Source organism: Apostichopus japonicus, chromosome 22 (assembly GCF_037975245.1).
Source record: "Apostichopus japonicus isolate 1M-3 chromosome 22, ASM3797524v1, whole genome shotgun sequence".
NCBI lineage: Eukaryota > Metazoa > Echinodermata > Holothuroidea > Aspidochirotida > Stichopodidae > Apostichopus > Apostichopus japonicus.
Window position 1 is genome coordinate 24,121,917 of NC_092582.1, and position 18,344 is coordinate 24,140,260.

Below are 18,344 nucleotides of genomic sequence, written 5' to 3' on the forward strand. Positions count from 1 at the left end.
TTGGAGAACTGCTAACATCTGCCCCATATATAAGAAGAATGATGTATCCTCGCCAAGTAATTATCGCCCTGTTTCCCTTACCAGTATCTGCTGCAAGCTCTTGGAGCACATAATCAGTTCTAATATCATGGAGCATTTCCAGAATAATAACATCTTGACTGCTAAACAGCATGCATTCAGGAAATACCATAGCTGCGAGACCCAGCTCGTTTCTGTCATCAACGAATGGGCCTCCTCCCTTGACCAAAGAAAGCAAGTGGATGTCTTCATCCTTGATTTTGAGAAGGCTTTTGACACTGTTCCTCATGAATTATTGAAATCTAAACTGTACACTATGGGTGTTACACATCAGGTTCTCTGCTGGGTGGACGCTTTTCTGAGTGATAGAGAGCAGTCGGTTGTTGTCAATGGGTCTAGGTCTAATCCTTCTAAGGTTACTTCCGGTGTTCCGCAAGGGTCAGTTTTGGGACCCATTCTCTTCCTGGCCTATATAAATGATATTGGTAATGCTGTTTCTTCTGGTGTCCGACTGTTCGCTGATGACTGTGTCTGTTATCGGGTTATCGATGATGTCAGTGATGGTCATCAACTTCAGGAAGATATTAATATACTAGGGCAATGGGCTAAAGATTGGGGCATGAGTTTCCAGCCGGTGAAATGTAACATTATGACCATTACTAGAAAGAGGAAACCTGTAAATTTCAATTACATGCTCAATGGGGTTCACTTGGTTAAGGTTGATTGTGTTAAATATCTGGGTATTCATATCACTTCAGATCTCAACTGGGGAGAGCATATTCAAAATGTGTGTAACAAAGGAAATAGGATGTTGGGAGTTCTTCGTAGAAACTTATCCCCTTGTTCGAAGGATGCAAAATTGGCTGCATATAAAGGTCTCCTCCTGCCAGTATTGGAATATGCCAGTTCTGTCTGGGATCCCCATCAAGCTTTCTTGCAGCACAACCTCGAAAACATTCAGAGGCGTGCAGCCCGTTTCATCGCTTCAGATTATTCAAGAGAGCCTGGCTCTGTCTCATCTCTGTTAAGGGACCTAAACCTGGTGCCCTTGGCAGAGAGGCGCAGACAAAGTAGAATCATCTTATTTGCTAAGGGCATCTATGGTCAGGCTCAGATCCCTATTGACTGCCTAAGAAAGCCTCTGCGTAGGAGTCGGAACATGCACGATATGCATTTCTGCCAACTGTATGCCAGTACCAATTGCTATAGGTATAGTTTTTTTTCCAAATACAATTAGGGATTGGAATAGTCTGCCTTCAGACCTCATTAGTAGTTCCAGTGGTTCTGTGAATCCTGTCACTTATATCAGTACTCGGGTCAGATCTAATTAATTACTCTCTTGACGTGTGTGTGGTGAGATATTGTCCCTTTTTGCGGATGTGTCACCGTATCGAAGACGAAGACGAAGAAGGTAAGAGTTGTAATACAAAACAATGAAAAGAAAACAGAATAGGTCTGTCTGTTACTCCCTTACGTCTATATTTCCCCAGATTTGGATACTATTAGGCCAGTAAAATGAAGCAGCTTCCAGAGGCTCCCCCCCCCCACTAAATCCCCCTCCTAAGGCCTTGCATTACAATCCGCTGAAAATTGAGTTCTTCTCATAAGTATATTTCTGTTTTCAAAATTTCTTCAAGAGAACGAAAAGTATCTGCAAACGCTGCAGCTTAAATCCAGCGGATCCCCACCAGCCTGTTTGGAATACATTCTAGAGAACTATAATTTATTTATAACATGTGTTTTGGTGCTTTAAATTCGCTACGAGAGAACAAGGAATATCACCAAATGCAAAAACTTCAAGGGCTCCCCCTCGTAGAACCAACCAGTGCTTTAAATATAATCCACAGAAATTCAATTCCTTTATCTTATGTGTAGATTTGTGGTTGAAATCTCTATAAGAGATCACGAAATATCTAAAAATGCTGCTGTTTCCCTTGGCTTTAGCCCCTCTAAGCCGCTTCGGTTATGAGAAACGTTCTGTAAATATTGAGGTTAAGCTTCTTCCTGACAACTTTTTCTACAAGTTCTGCAGCTTCCGGGGACTTCGCATCGCCCCCTTTGATAACATTAAACAATCCAAAAAAAATATCATATTCATTTTTTGGTCTGTAAATCTGCATGCAAAGCGAAATGTTCATAAAATAGGTTCCATTTTTTGATCTGATAAGTATTAGTTTCATTTTCAAGACATCAGTATACATACCTTGTATCGATTCGGTACAGTGTCACATTGGTGTTATATACTTAATGAGGTAACGATGTACTTTATTCCATATAACGGATGTTACCTGTCGCAGTTTGAACTTAACATTTTTTTTGAATTTCGAATTCACTGAGATGCTAAAATGTTATAAAGAAAGATTCAATATTTTTTAGTAAGGCAGCTTACTGTGTTTCTTAGAGTAGTAAATTATCTTGCAAGTATAAGTAAGAGAGGGATTCAGAGTAGATACAATTCAAGTAGTCTTATTCATCGGTCACACAAGAAAAGATCAGTAATGTTTTATAATTGAATGTATTAACTGTATCGTCGACCATCTTGTCTATACAGACATCTACAAGAATTTGTAGAGGTTATAGGGATCATGTATCATCTTAGCAGTTTAAGTTAGTTAAAATCAAACGAACGCATTACATTGCAGAAACGAATACAGGCGAGTGGTCGGGTGCAGGAGGGGATGTATAAATATTTCACGCCGGGCTTCTTGCTTAAATGCTATTTACTCGTTGGTTGTTGTGGTCTTGTTTTTTTCTTAAGGAGCTGCCGTACAGGTGCGTATAACTGTAATGTTATATACGTTGTGTTTGGGGATGTTCTTACTCATTACATAAAGGTAATGCTTACGAGAAAGTATTCATCCTTCGCCTTGACCAAGTATTCTGCCATGGATATACCTATGCTGCTGGCTATGTTAGTCTATGATGAAAAAGAAGTTATCGTGGTTATTCAAACTAGATACGTGTTTCTTGATTTTAGTGGAAATGAGCATTTTCATATCGTCACCAGTATTGTTACTGAATCATAACCGTAAAACTAGGGATGTGCATTTAGTTATAGCAGGTGGGTTGACCTGGACTGGTAAAGCGGCCGGTTATTAATAGAGTACGCACTGCAATTATGATATCTTTGTAAGATCGGCTGCGATAGTCTAGGCTCGCATTCAAATTCCGGAATCAGAAAATGTAAACAAACAGAAACAAAGGGACGTTACAATGGTCTGTTCTATTTCAACTAAACAAGTATTGTAATTGTTACACAATTGCTGCTGATAATTCTGTATAGTTCGTATTGTAGTTTTGTCATGTCTTATTGATGATCTGAAAGACAAACCACTACACAAAACATAATTATTATTGATATGATATCTTCATTCATATTTCTTTACATGTAAGTGTTTTTTGTCTCCATCAACACTTCTGTCGATAGTAGACCTTAATGTATGTTTCTCATAAATTTGGACAGTGTTATTGTTCAATGTTACAGTTGTGCTATGTTAGATGATTACATACATTCCTCCTCCATATAAGGTACAAGTAGAGAGACTGATGTCTTTAGACTTAATACAGATGAAAACAAACATACCTCAGAAAGTGGCTGGAAACAAGACATATAAACCTTAGTTAACACAACTGACATATTCTCAGGACATCGGAAATGTGACCACGTGATTATGACGATGATTTGTCTAGGCTTGTGTATCCATAAATCCAGTACTATTTTTTCTATGATCAACATTTAAATTATTGGCTTTCATGATCTGTGATGACGTCACTGATGTTGAGTATTCACTGATCAGTTCATCATCTCATGGATAATGAATTTTGATCTGAGCATCGAATAATCGACTATCATGATTGATTTCCTAATGTAGTCCAAGATTCGTTCCTATTTGAGTTGTTTCACATGTTTTATATATGATAAGTGTACATTAACTGATCAGTTATATTATTGAGATGATAACAATTCTAAATGATTATATAACTAAGAGGATAATGGTTGTAAACTGATTAGGTTTAAAATGCAGATGATAATGATAGTAAACTGATCGGTAATCTTACTGAGATATAAGGATTGTAAACTGATCTGCTATATTACTGAGATGATAATGATAGTAAACTGATCAGATCAAAATTAAGGAATCAACTAGTTTGACTACTGTGGAGTTATTATCGAGAACTAACATAAATTGGGTGATTATAATGTTTACTTTTTTTTATTCCAGACAAAGAAAGATTAAAGTTGCACTTATAATTTACATTAGTCTCTTTCATTTATTCATCAGTTTGGAACTACGACTACGTTTTGGGGAGTCATCGCCGCCTGAATCTACAGACTGGTCGATGTCAGGTAAGAGATTACTTACATTTTCTTCAGCTATTGCTTGTAATGCAAGTCTGGTCATTTCATTATGCTGCCCTATACCCTCCGTGTGTTCCATTCTAGCAAATTTCTATAGATAAATTTGGTCTCCGGAGTTACTTGATCTACGTCAGCGTTAGAAGATGTGATGTAAAGTAAAGAATTAGTGGGGGTTGGGGGTGGGGGTATTTATGACATCAACTTCCAGATACCTTCCCCTTGCTCCACGGTTTCCTTATTTTTGCTGAGTGTCATTCTGTCCCCCAAAGTAGCCTCTGTGTGTCCCTCATAATCCAAACAACTGCTTCATAAATTGAATCTTCTCTTGAAACAATAGAAAATGATAAGTAATAAACAAAGGAAATGTGACAAAATCACTTTTTCTTGCTTCCAGAGTCCTTGAATCTCAGTCAGCTCTCTCAACGTTTACCTCTCTGCTGACACATCCGAGTTAATTACATACTTCTGTCAAACCGCGGTTGAACTGACAAGACACAATATACATAACATACTCTGCTCTTATAGATATGACTGTTATTAACCTCATGTTAACAATTCCGCAATTAATTCCTAATGACAGTGCCAAACAATGAAACAAGAATTTCATTGTTTAATGAACTAATTAAGGGAATAATTACAATGGATTTACAGTTTTTGGATCGTGTTTTTTTTTCTAGGCTACATATGATATTCCACCAGACAAAGTAAGAAAGGTTTGATTTATGAATGAGATTAAAGCGGATAGCTCTTATTGTAAACATTCAAGTTCTGTTTTTCATTTAGTCTTTTCAGTAGGATTCCAATTATAACTTCACCGTATAATGCACAGCAATGATAAAGATGATCACCGATGAATTAAGCAAACACTATATTCTAAGGACAATCTGTGAAATTAATGGTATTAAAGAGCGCATGAATTATAAGATTTGTATGCGTCCCTCGCATCGTTAGCAGTGGTGGGCTGATGTAATTAGGTTACTTACAGTTTCTAAAGATAGGTGCATAGAATGTGTCTTGATCTCCTTTCTGACGCAAATACAAACAGACACACATACATACATTTTACATTACATTTACATTTTACCTAGATATCTTGTTACAGGTTTACTTATAGATGGATCTGCTACATATCGCAAAGGTTCTTGTTTCATTTTGTAATTCTTGTGTAAAATGTTCATCACATCACTTGCAACAGTCGTCACGTACTAGAGGTAGAGTACGGGTGTATGGAAAGCCGTTTTACTTTTTATTTAATATTTAATGATATCTTTAATTATTTGATGATATCATTAAATCAATTGTTGATATCAAGAATTCGAATTGTTGATATCATTAAATCAATTAATGATATCATTAATTCAATTCATTTCTTGATATCAATAATTCATTTAATGATATCATTAAATGAATAAGTGATATCAAGAAATGATTTAAAGATATCATTAAATGCATTTGTGATATGTACATATCACTAATTCGAATTATTGATATGTACATATCACTAATTCGAATTAGTGATATCAGTAAATATGACGTCATATTTGATGATATCAGTAATTCGAATTAGTGATATGTACATATCAATAATTCGAATTACTGATATGTACATTTCAGTAATTCGAATTATTGATGTGTACACCAGCAACATTCAAATTTTCTTAGTTTTCCAACATGTTAATGCCCCTTGGTTTGCCAGCCTTCAACTTGTCCGCCTTATTATTTAGTTTGCCGCCCTCTATTCCACTTTCATGTCTATCTTATGTCTTTTATTTTCTTGAGTTGGTTTTTCTGTGATTCATTTTGTTATATGGTCTGTTACTGTAGGCTACGGTTTAATTTAGGTGTAAAATGATAATAAAAGAATATTTTCGGAAAAATGTTGTCTTCAGTTGCTATTATATATATAGTTAGGTCTTTTTGGATTATTGTGTGTACCATGCCACCCATTACAGCAATTCACTCCATAAACGGAACAGAAATGAAACAATGTCAGATCAGCCATAATGATAATATCATACGCTCAGGTATTACTGATTGTAAGAAATCAATATGACGTCACAGAGGTGGTTACACGTTATGACGTAATGCAGTCATTTCTGCAGTACTGGTATAACCATGGAGGTCTGTGTTTACCTCCATGGTATAATGTACATTCTTGCCTCGTGTAGCGTCGTTATACGGTCTCTCGCGGAGAGACGGAGGGACGTGGCTGGTGAAGGCTCTAAAATGTGTATATGACCATTACTGTATATTCAGATATCAGTAACTGTGTGTGGTTAGTACATATAGGAACATGGATTCAGTTTGATCAGACCTTGATAAGGATCATAGTAACATGGCGGTGACGGCTTTAAGACGTGTATATGACCATTATATCCAGATATCAGTAACTGTGTGTGGTTATTGCATAGAGATATGGATATAGTAACATGGCGGTAAAGGCTTTAAAGTTATGATAGATGTTATAGTTGACTGACTCCTTCACTGAACAGTAACACATAACACTGCAGTAGGGAGTTATTTTACCAATAAGGGTTAATCCAGACATATAGTTCTACATAAACAAAAAAAATCATCACGTTATTAATCATACTGAATTGAATTAAACATCATAGAACCACATTGACTGTTAATAACTGTTGAATTTGCTAAGTACATTTTTTTACGTGCATTTAATTTAGGCGGACATCAATTTCCTTAATCAATGAATAGTTCCCTTCCTGTACATCTTAACGTGTTTACGGGCAATTCAATGGATAGTTTGTTAAACAGACTGAACTTGGATACTGACCATCGTGTGTAGCAATCTTCTTCTGAAGCGGGGTAGGGGAGGGGGCACCAAGGTGTAGATTTCTAGAAAGATAAACACTTTTGTGTTTCTTCACAACGATTTACTGCAAATTTGGGGAACTTTGCACAGAACTGGTGAGGGAGCGGGGAGGGGGGGGGGGTTGTACCGAGTAATAGGAACAGTTTTCATGTCGGGTGAATTGCTTGTGAAAATGCTGGATATTTTGACCATTGATATGAATGAAAGAAGAGGTGAAACTTTTTTTGATAAAATGAAAGAGAATTGAAAACTATTTTTTAATCTGTGAACATATTATATTCGTTAATTGGAATACACTGTAGAAGAAGATCTTATTACTGGCACCAGATTCGCTCTGTAGAGTAAAGCATTACCTATGATTCGGTGGCGCTGTGATTAAGTCACTTTCTACGCACATTTACACAACAAGACCATAATACCAGTCAGTATGTGCGGGCAATTATACTACTGTTTCGTTCTGTTGACTAGATACCATGGCAACCAAAGAACTAGACACGTAATTTGCGACGCTGTATACGAACACAATGTTCATAAAGATCACGCACATGAAACTGAATTTTGTTTTTCTTCAAGATACTGCGTCACGGATATAAAGATTCTATTAGAATCAAAGCTTAGTAAGCTTTTGCCGTGTATTACTTTCTGTATTTTGTTAAAAGATCTTAGATGTGCAGTAGACTCTCCTTTGGAGAAGCTGGATGATCCGTTTACAGCAATGGTTGGATGATAAGACTAACTTAACGAATGTAGCATTAACAGAGATGGTTTCGTTTACAGTATCAACTTAATTGTCATCAAATAGCCCCCAATAGTTTTCATCAGTTTGATGTATGATAATAAGTTGGATAGATGCTTCAACTCATGAGTCAAATGGTTGCTTTTTAACCAGCATCGGAACTTAAATCAGACCTATGACATATTTCATAACTACAGTAGTTTCACCTTCTTATATAGTAATAATTGGGACGAAGTTGTTTCTATTCTCATCGCCTGATGAGGCTGATTACAAGCTGTCAGATTCATAGTTCCTACTATAATATTGCTACACCGTTCTACAAATAACATGTACACTTAGAGCTTCCGTAGGAAATCTAACTAGAGTCTATGACAAAGCTGGATATTGTTCGTTTCATTTACGTTATCACCAGTATAAATATAAAATATTTAAAATGAGAACCAAAGACTAAGAAAATATTTAAAATATGTACATCAATATAAACGTAAAGATGAGAAAGTGAAAGATTAATAAATACTTAAAAACTTATGTTTCTAAAAATAATCTAAAAAAGTGATTCTGTTTGAATAAACTTTACAGAAAAGAAAAGCAAATAATTCTGAATGGCTTTATTCCATTCTTTGGCAAGATATTAGGATTGTATAAGTTTCTATTGGCTTTAACTATAAAATACCATTAAGTGCAGGATACAGTGGGTGTTCCATATGAATAGTTCATGTCTTCTCAATACGATAGGAATTGTCCAATCAAAACGCTTAAAGGAATAATTAGTTGACGGAAGATCTGTAAATATTACAGATTATAATTTTGAGAATTTTTTAATATGATTTTATCATTTTGTTACACCGTTATTGATGAAAGAATTATCCCTCGAGATCAAAATGGTATAAGTAATGCTATAACTGACACATCACCTTTGACGATGTCATAAGAGGGAATTGTCTGAAATACAGACTAAGCTGATTTACAGATACGACTGTCTGGTTATAACAGACATCATCCCGAGCTTTCGTATTTGTTCAACTTTCTTTGGGGGCTAGAAAACTACTTTTCATATTTTACAATAAACTGTCCCTATACTCCTCTCTTTCAACGCCCTTTCATCTGATATATGGAACCATATTGATGTGTTCCTAAAGCATCCATATCCTTGGTTGTATTATATTATTAATTTAACATGAAACGAAACCTTATATAACCATAAATGTTTAGGTAGATGTGTGCGCATTAATGAAGTGGTAATGTAATAACACGTCACACTGTAGGACAGTATTCCAATACAGTAAACTTGAACCCAATTAAGGAAAATCGGTCAAAAAAATCCATGTATTGCCTAATTATCGTAATAGCATATATTTCTCTGGTTTGATTTGTAATATATAAATAAACATATCAAAGATGGAAAAACAACTTCCTAAGAGATTCTAATGGGAGTGGAGGGGGGGGGGGGGGGGAGGACTAGGTGCCGAACTGAAGTAACGATAATTATATAATTTTTTTAAATGTTCATTTGTACAACGACGATAACTTGATTGTCCAGGATGTTTGTATCGTACAATACAAAGTATACGTCAGAAACCCTTGTGAATAGATATGGTACAAATAACATGAGGTATGGTACAAATAACATGAGGTATGTTACAAATAACACGAGGTATGGTACAAATAACACGAGGTATGGTACAAATAACACGAGGTATGGTACAAATAACACGAGGTATGGTCCAAATAACACGAGGTATGGTACAAATAACATGAGGTATGGTACAAATAATATGAGGTATGGTACAAATAACATGAGGTATGTTACAAATAACACGAGGTATGGTACAAATAACATGAGGTATGATACAAATAACATGAGGTATGATACAAATAACATGAGGTATGGTACTCTCCTTATAGATGTAATTGCCTTGTGAATCAATAAACATTCTCAATTTAAAGTGGAGAATATTCAGACAGATAATTCCTTATAAAACAAAATTAGTCTATCGTGCTTGTAATGTCTCTCTTTCACATCGTCTCAGTCAAAAATGTTTTATTGGTGAAAATATCGATGCATACTTTTCATCTCTAGAATCTTTACGTTGTGACTTCACTGTACGCAGTAATACAACAGTTAGTAAATATTGCTCGGTTATAATAGTTTCAGTTGTAATGGGGGAGCCCAATTGATTATATTTTATTATTTATTTAGATGAATGTATATATACGTGACTGACATAAATGTGTGTGTACAAGCAGGCTTAGATATGAAAGGGCAGATCTGGTTTTAACTTGAAACTAAGAAACAAATAGATTTTTAGGTAAGTTTCATAAAATTGATGTACTTTAGCATACCATGAACATTTAAGGAGAGGTGACTACTTAAAAGTTTAATTAAAAGATTCACTTCAAGGTTTTTATGTCATTTTCAAGAAACGTCTTCTTGTACCATCCTCTGTATGTACAGTACTATGAATACGCAGCAGCATTATGACAAAAAAAATGCAACGGTGAATCTGAACTAATGGTGGTTTTAAAATATTCGTATTATGTATATCTTTCGTCTTTTGAATAACTGCTGAATACAATTTTAAAAATAGTATCTCAGAGGAGCCTGGGCCCGAGTGAGGGAGGGGGTTGTTCAAAGAATCTGGTAATGTGGTCGAATTTGTAAATTTATACCACCCGGCATATTAACTATTGTATTTTCATATACATTCAATTGCTGACGATTATATAATGCAATATCCGGGCCTCGTATCTTAACATGGTCCATATTGTTTTTAGTACTCTTTTTATCAGAACCATTCAATAGTTATAAGGAACATTCTGATGTAGTTGGGTCCATTTACGTCCTGATTCCGAGACTATACTTGGTTCGAATATTGTAATCTCGAGTCCGAACAGAGTTCTATATAGAGTATATGAGCAACCCAAACCAAGTCCGAGTCCAGCTAATACATAGAGACAAAGCAATGACGAGCTCATACGGTTTCTGTCTATACTAGTCTAATAGACGCACGGGCGTATCGGTTACATAAACCCAATGTAAATATTCCTTAATGTGCAGACCGTCGTTTCCTGGTCTCAATTTTCGTTGCCTAACGTTGAAAAGAGAGTCAACTATTGAAAACTGATGATGTGCGCATGTAAAAACTTCCATTTAAACATACACACACAGGGTAAATTTAGAAAGAAACAATCTGTACAAGGTTTATTATATTTCATGATAATTTATTTTCAATGATCAGAGATCTACACTAGTCTATTTAATTCTCCCTTGTGTCTCTTAGTGTATGAGTTCAACATACAACTGCAAACTTTCATGGATATCTCTACACGATCAACAATACCACAGAAACAGAATATCTAAGACGAAGGGGCAGGGACTACTCAATATTTTGCTATATTTTGTCCATTACATCGATCCAACAACGATGTTCTGGGGTCTATTTTTGAATACTGCCCTCTTTTCCCTTCTCGTCATCTTCTCGTTCTATGGTATCTATCTTATCAACTCAATGAGAAGCTCATAATTATGACCTCACTCAGTGTTTGATGACGTCACTCAGTGTTTGATGATGTCACTCAGTGTTTGATGACGGGTTTAAACTAACATCGTCTTTCCTATAAAGCTAGTGTTAATATTCATATTATTAAGTCCGTATTTTTGGTACACAGTGACGAGTGCGTCTCCTACATTGACTTTAGTGTGTTCAATGCAGATGTGTGTTTACCTGCCAAGAATAGTTTACTGTGATATTTGTGAAGATATATCATATATATTTGTGGCTTTGCATTCAAGTTATTATATTTTCCTGCAATTCAATTTAAAATTTCATGAACATAATATTTTCTTCCTTTCAGGCCTGTGACTATGAGGGTAATCTACCAGGAGAAGAGGTAAGAGAGACATAGATTAATGTTCCTGTTAATTAGTAGCGTTAATGTTAATAACAGACAAAAAGATATATTAATTACTGTGGAACAAAGAAATAAGACAAAAGAGTATTAGACTTTGTTTCTCATCATGGAGGAAAGATTTATAATTGTCGTGTATCGAACAGGGAATTTAGATGGGCAAGTTACAAGTTTATATCTCGTAATGATGATAGCACTGTTCTCAATGTCAAGTTTAGATGTGACCCAAATAATCTTCCTTCCGCACACACAGTCAGAGAAATGATAAACAAAGTAATAGATAGACTTTTAAATACTACAAGGTTTAGTAAAATGTTATGGAGCGTGACAAGCCGACACACGTACACACTCACAAAGGATTGGGATATTGCTTTTGAAAATGTCTGCCTTAACCCCCCCCCCCCCTCCTTCCGGTAGATGCTTAATGATGATTTCATATCACTCTGCTGATGTGCATATCATAATTCGTTACTAGTTCAAAAAGTATCAAAGAAGCTATTTTTAAATTTCTTATAGTAAATCCTTTGTTCATTCATTTCTTCGCGAAACATAGTTTCACAGATTAACAACTATTAAAGGAACTGATTTGTTTTTTAAAAGTCACTTTTATTGTTACATAAAAAAAAGATATTAACATCATTAAATGTCAGATGACGATTACAGTGTTACCATAGTGTAACAATTTTCTCAACACACAAAGAGCTAACTGTAGAAGTGTATACTCAAATCTCGCATTAATCTATACTCCGGTATTCTTTGATAATATAAGTTAATGAGAATCATTCTCTAGGGTCGAGGAGGGGTTGGAATGGTTAAGGAGGAGCTATAAGCTTCTCACAGAAATTCGGTAAACGATGCAATAAAGTTTGCATGTAAGCATCATCACATATCCGTCAAACAGGAACAAATTAATTATTGACATTGGAGAGATAAACTGGTCCGCTCTGTTGGTATAATGTGAGTATGAGTGAGTCTAGGAGCAAGATGATTTAATGATTTACTGGGTTGTGAGGGTATCCGATGGGTTATAGCATCATTATTATTCATTGTGATATGAGAGGGTCTATTGTGACATAAAATGACTAACTCAGAGTAGAAACCATTCACTGTGGAATGTGAGCATACCAAGCTGTTGTTATACCAAATATAAGAAAACTAGAAACAATATAAAACGTAAATGATGAAATATCTGAGGGATCACGTGCATCAAGTAAGTTACAATGGGGGTCCCTATAGACAATACTGACATGGTAGCGACGGCGTAGGTATTTAATGGAGATGAACCTACGTGTATGTGAGGTGCCTCCTCAATATTTCCACTAAAAATCAAACGAATAAACACAGTAATTGGGCAATATACTTAAATCAATTTATATATGTCAGTCCAGAGCAGCGAGAAATATAAGTAATTTAGAAAAGATTGTTATCTAAAAATGGATTGATTTCTAGCACAACCTGATACTGTTAGTATTTAACCGTGTAACTTGACAATTTGAAAAATTATTTTAACAACAAATATAATACTATTCACATTGAGATATAAGGTATCATTCTATTTTATTTTCCAAATTCATGAAATTTCGTTTTAGAAATATTCAATGTAAACATTAATCTTAATCATGTTGCCTACACACATTTACAAATAGATGGCGCATGTAACAGCATATCAGAAGGCTATATCTTTTCTCTCTGTTTATTTATATTTGTTTCATTATATATAATGACACCTGGCTAGTCCAGCTAACAAAAAATGTTCTTATGAATGTTTAGTATTGATTTATGTCTTCTATTAACATAATTAACACAAGAGCTGTTTTCAAGGCATGTTATATCTAAATGACTGAAGCCCAGTTAATGTTTAGTTAGCTTGCACGTACAGCTATGATTGTATGGACGTACTGTTAATAACGAATACTGGGTTTGTATAGTCACCGTGCAGAAGACGGATGAGTTGACGTGATGAAGTATTTCTGTTGAAGGCAGAAAAATAGCAGCGTGTAGTTCAATTGTTTGAAGGCCGATGGAGGACGGATTCGTCCGACTAAATGATCTAACGTATGTTATCTAAAGTTGGATGAAGATGTATATTAATACCTTCCCACCCCCCCCCCCCCATGGACGTCTATTAAACGTCATTAAACCTTCAAAAATGTTAAGCTATTTTCATATACAGCGGCGGCTTTCTACCTTCAACGTCCTTATTACCTCCTTTATCAATTAAGAATCGCTATACTGATACTGTACACAGAAACTAACAATATAGTAAGAAATAAAAGTAGATAATTCCTGTTTCATGGAACATACCTTCATTTCTTTCAGAAAAGAGGAATCATAATATAAATACACACATCTTTAATCGTTTATTTTGTATTAATTATGCGACTCCCGTGCATGGAGACCGTATGATTCATGTCCATTCTTATGTCAAAACTATAAAGTGGACAATGAGCAATTAGCTACATATCTGTCAAATACGTTGCAACACGTGACACCAACCCTGCTTCAAGTTCTTATTTTCTACAATGTGCGACAGTTTCAACTATCTTGACATCTCGTTGTTAGCAAACCTACGTCAAACTTCTCATTATTCAATCACTTTACCCTATTTCTCGCTACACGCATGTTTATAGAAATCTGGAATCTCTGTCCTTCTCCTATGCATATATATACAACCTACACAAGTTTAGTTTGGGGTATAGGCACTGACACTAGCCGTGTAGCTGACTTTACTTTTCTGGTCACATAATTGATTGTCAACCGGAAGTTACCGGTGATGGTGATAACCTTATTTTAAATTTATTTCCAGCAACAACATAAGTGACTACCATGACTTGCAAAATTATAACAAAATTAACAATAAAGAGGCACTGTTTAGGAAAACATTCCCATCAATTTGAGATTACTTTACCGTGCGTTAGATATGCTTGACGTCATTGAAGAAGTTAGCGCATGTCTGCAATTTTACTCATTTGGTTCTTTGTATTTGCAGGAAACGGAAACTCGCAATACATGAATTTGTTCCTATCGTGCAATTGTTTTTTACTGTAAAATGTTGGTAGTGCGTTATAAATGATTGTTAACGGTCTTCCAAATAAATATTTTATTTTCAAAAGTTTCTCTGTTTTAAGTATTTCGATGTACGTGGGAGTTCTGGCTTAGGGTGAATAAAAACCGGAAAACGCAACCCAATTATTTTTTTAAAACTCTTGGGTTTAAGCCGTAAAAATATTTGAACCTTGTTAAAATATCATTGTCACAACTCGTGCTTCTCTTAATTAATAAATTTTAAATTTCAAAAGATTCCGTGTTTTATTGCGTTTTCAATCTGACCAGAGGACAGCTGCAGGGTGAAAGGAACATATTCAGAAATGTGTGTACATGAATAACAGGCAGATAAATATAGCGCACTTTAATAAGGATGACCTTGGTTTTATTAAGTTATGTATGATTATTTGTTTCTCCTTCTTGCAGGGTTACATCGGACCTAGACCATTGTCTTATGATACAGATGAAGAAGTAAGAATATCGAATACATCATGTTTAGTTTGTCTCATACTAAGTTATATTCCATAAGAAAACAACAGCTAATCTTCATGAGACAGACTTACAGTTAGTCATATACAACATGAATACGATAGGTCATCTATGGAGAACAGTTGACAACAAAGCTCGTCAAATCTACGAGATCAGCATAAATAAACATATATATATATACGTAAACATGGAATATGTGAGAGTTCGTGTTAATTGCTGATAATTTACTATATAATGTTCCTTCTTATATGTATATAACCACATGTCCACCTATACGTCTGTTGAGTAATTGGAATGTTATTCTATCACGGATCGCTCAGGCTTGCCTCTTGAATTGCAAACAAGCTGAAGCTTGTATATTGCTTATAATGTTGAGCTAAGAATGACTTCAAAAGTGACCTATAATATAAACAATATCAATTTTAATGATCTTATCAGGGATCTTTGACTGTTCATCCTGAGTAACTGTTCATATGCTTTGGCCATTATTTTTGACAGTTATTGACGGATAGCAAGAATAATTGTGTTATATTTCATAATTATATTTATAGAGGAACTAGATAAAGGAAGCTAATTTATGAATGATAATAGTAATGTCATGATGGTCTAGCGATCAAGCGTAATCAGATGATGAATAGTCGTATCAAAGTCACAGCTGCTTGTTTTTGTCTGGACCATATCATTCTAATTTTGTAATAACGCATTTTAACTTAAAAGAACATAGAGCTATATCTGATACATCCACCTGCAGAGGCTAACATAATTTGTTTTCCTTTAAACATTCGACTCAGCTGATTCTACTATATTGTATAATGGATAGAGCTATACAATATCACTAGTGTTAGTGTATGTTATATGGAAGAATATTTGAGTAGATAAGATTAAGTGTGAGAATGAATTAAATGGTGACATTAGGCAGAAGTACTGTCTTAATATGTTATAGTCAAATAAAACAAATTGGGTTTTAATTCTCCTTACATAGCTAATCATGTTTTCTGTATCTTCACCTTTATAAAAAGCTAATTTCTGGAATGTTCCCTTTGATGCTTAATTCATGACGACTCCCCTGTGCAGTCCTAAATGTTCCTGTTACTTTTAAAGTTATATAAACAACATAACACCTCTTAATGGCATCCAATATCATTTGTCTTTGTTATGAGTTTTGAATTGCATCTAAGGAACTGAACTAATGGTCTGTATATTAGACTTGATAGTCCAGTCACTTATATTGATGAGCCTCAGCTGTTATCTCAGCGCTCATATGTATACGAAGGATGAGATGTACTAATAGTCTGTTCATATTTGAAGCTTATTATGACATCTTAGTCGTTCAAATTTTATAACTCAAATATCAACTCTCTGCTGAGTTGTTTAAAATCTCTGAATATACATTAAAACTAATGATTGGTTTCTCCTTCTGTCACATCTTGATACATTTAATGTTGATGAGCAGAGACAGCAGACATATTACGTTACAACTAGTCATTACACCTATCAGTCAGAGGGCACATATGTAGTGTATAATTAGATCATTAGTATCAACTGAGATCAAAATGTGATCAATAATTCAAATTAATACGATGAATTATACTAAATATTTCATAGCACTTAATAAAACGGTCTCAAAGAGATCAGTACAGAAATCCATTATCGTTACTACTTATAATACTATGTAAATAGAAGGCGTCTGGCTAAACAAAACAATAGCTTTGTTTATTCACTAAATCGATCAAATCATCTGAAGATGCACTGCTACCTGAACCACTGGCGGGAGTCTGTTACAAGTAACGGCCATCACTATTTTTCTGTAATAGCAGTTGTAGTAAATTGCATACCCAATAATTGAACGTTTTACATCAAAAAGTGTATTGAAATATAAGTTAAGGTACTCCTTACGAACTCTTGTAAGTAAGAAGAAGATCAGACATGAGTTTGATGAAGGCAATGAAGGTAATCCGAAGCTTTCTCTCGAATCATCCTGTTAGAATGGATAAATGGGAATTTCTCTACTTTTTTTTGGCACAGAGGCGGAGAAGGTCAACAAAGAAATGCACAGTCTTGTGAGGTTAGTAATGAATATCACAGCTGAATGAGACTCACTGTTATAATCAAATGTTTTATTTTGGATGAGATTTGTTGTAACAAACAGACTGCACACTTACATACTTCTTCCTGACCGGTATCATCTTTATTTATCAACTGAAACCAAACCTTTACTAAATGAAGTTTGAGGCGGGGGAGGGGGAGGGGCGGGGGAGATATTTTCTCACAAAGTAATTTAGACTGAGCTCTGAATATTCTGACAGGACTGAAACGTTAGGACGCATCATTGGTAAATAAACATCTTTTATAAGCAGTACTGACAAATAATATCACTCAAGACAACTATCTCTGCATCTCACTAATAAGGTCTGAATAGGAATATGGAAAGAAAAAGAGAAATACCTCTCCGGGATCAAACTTGTTTTAAACCTTAATTGATTAGATAGGTTTTAAATAATATGACAGCAGATAATTCATATCAGTCTGTGTAGCAGGTGATGCCTGTTATTCTGTGTAGCAGGGATCTGTCACTGTAGCAGATGATGCCTGTTATTCTGTGTAGCAGGGATCTCTGTCAGTCTGTGTAGCAGGTGATTCCTGTTATTCTGTGTAGCAGGGATCTGTCTGTATAGCTAGTGATTCCTGTATTCTGTGTAGCGGGGATCTCTGTCAGTCTGTGTAGCAGGTGATTCCTGTTATTCTGTGTAGCAGGGATCTCTGTCAGTCTGTGTAGCAGGTAATGCCTGTTATTCTGTGTAGCAGGGATGTCTGCCAGTCTGTGTAGCAGGTGATTCCTGTTATTATGTGTAGCAGGGATCTCTGTCAGTATGCGTAACAGGTGATTCCTGTTATTCTGTGTAGCAGGTAATGCCTGTTATTCTGTGTAGCAGGGATGTCTGCCAGTCTGTGTAGCA

General features: G+C 35.2%; 2 protein-coding genes across 10 annotated transcripts in view; one reads left to right on the forward strand and one right to left on the reverse strand.

Annotated features, from left to right (window-relative positions):
- LOC139963637 (uncharacterized) overlaps positions 1–18,344 on the reverse strand; it is a 664,171-nt gene that overhangs the window by 310,930 nt on the left and 334,897 nt on the right. The window lies entirely within an intron of this gene.
- LOC139963620 (NLR family CARD domain-containing protein 4-like) overlaps positions 1–18,344 on the forward strand; it is a 72,407-nt gene that overhangs the window by 49,911 nt on the left and 4,152 nt on the right. For 3 of the 5 annotated variants that reach the window (XR_011791642.1, XM_071964593.1, XM_071964592.1), the window contains 4 exons: positions 4,302–4,366; positions 11,800–11,835; positions 15,325–15,369; positions 17,413–17,452. Coding sequence is in view for 4 of the 5 variants with exons in the window: in XM_071964593.1 (XP_071820694.1) it covers positions 4,302–4,366; positions 11,800–11,835; positions 15,325–15,369; positions 17,413–17,451 (185 nt within the window). In the remaining variant the exon portion in view is untranslated. Of the gene's footprint in view, positions 1–4,301; positions 4,367–4,772; positions 4,835–11,799; positions 11,836–15,324; positions 15,370–17,412; positions 17,453–18,344 lie in introns of those variants that run through there. The other 2 variants (XM_071964595.1, XM_071964594.1) reach the window with 2 other exon arrangements.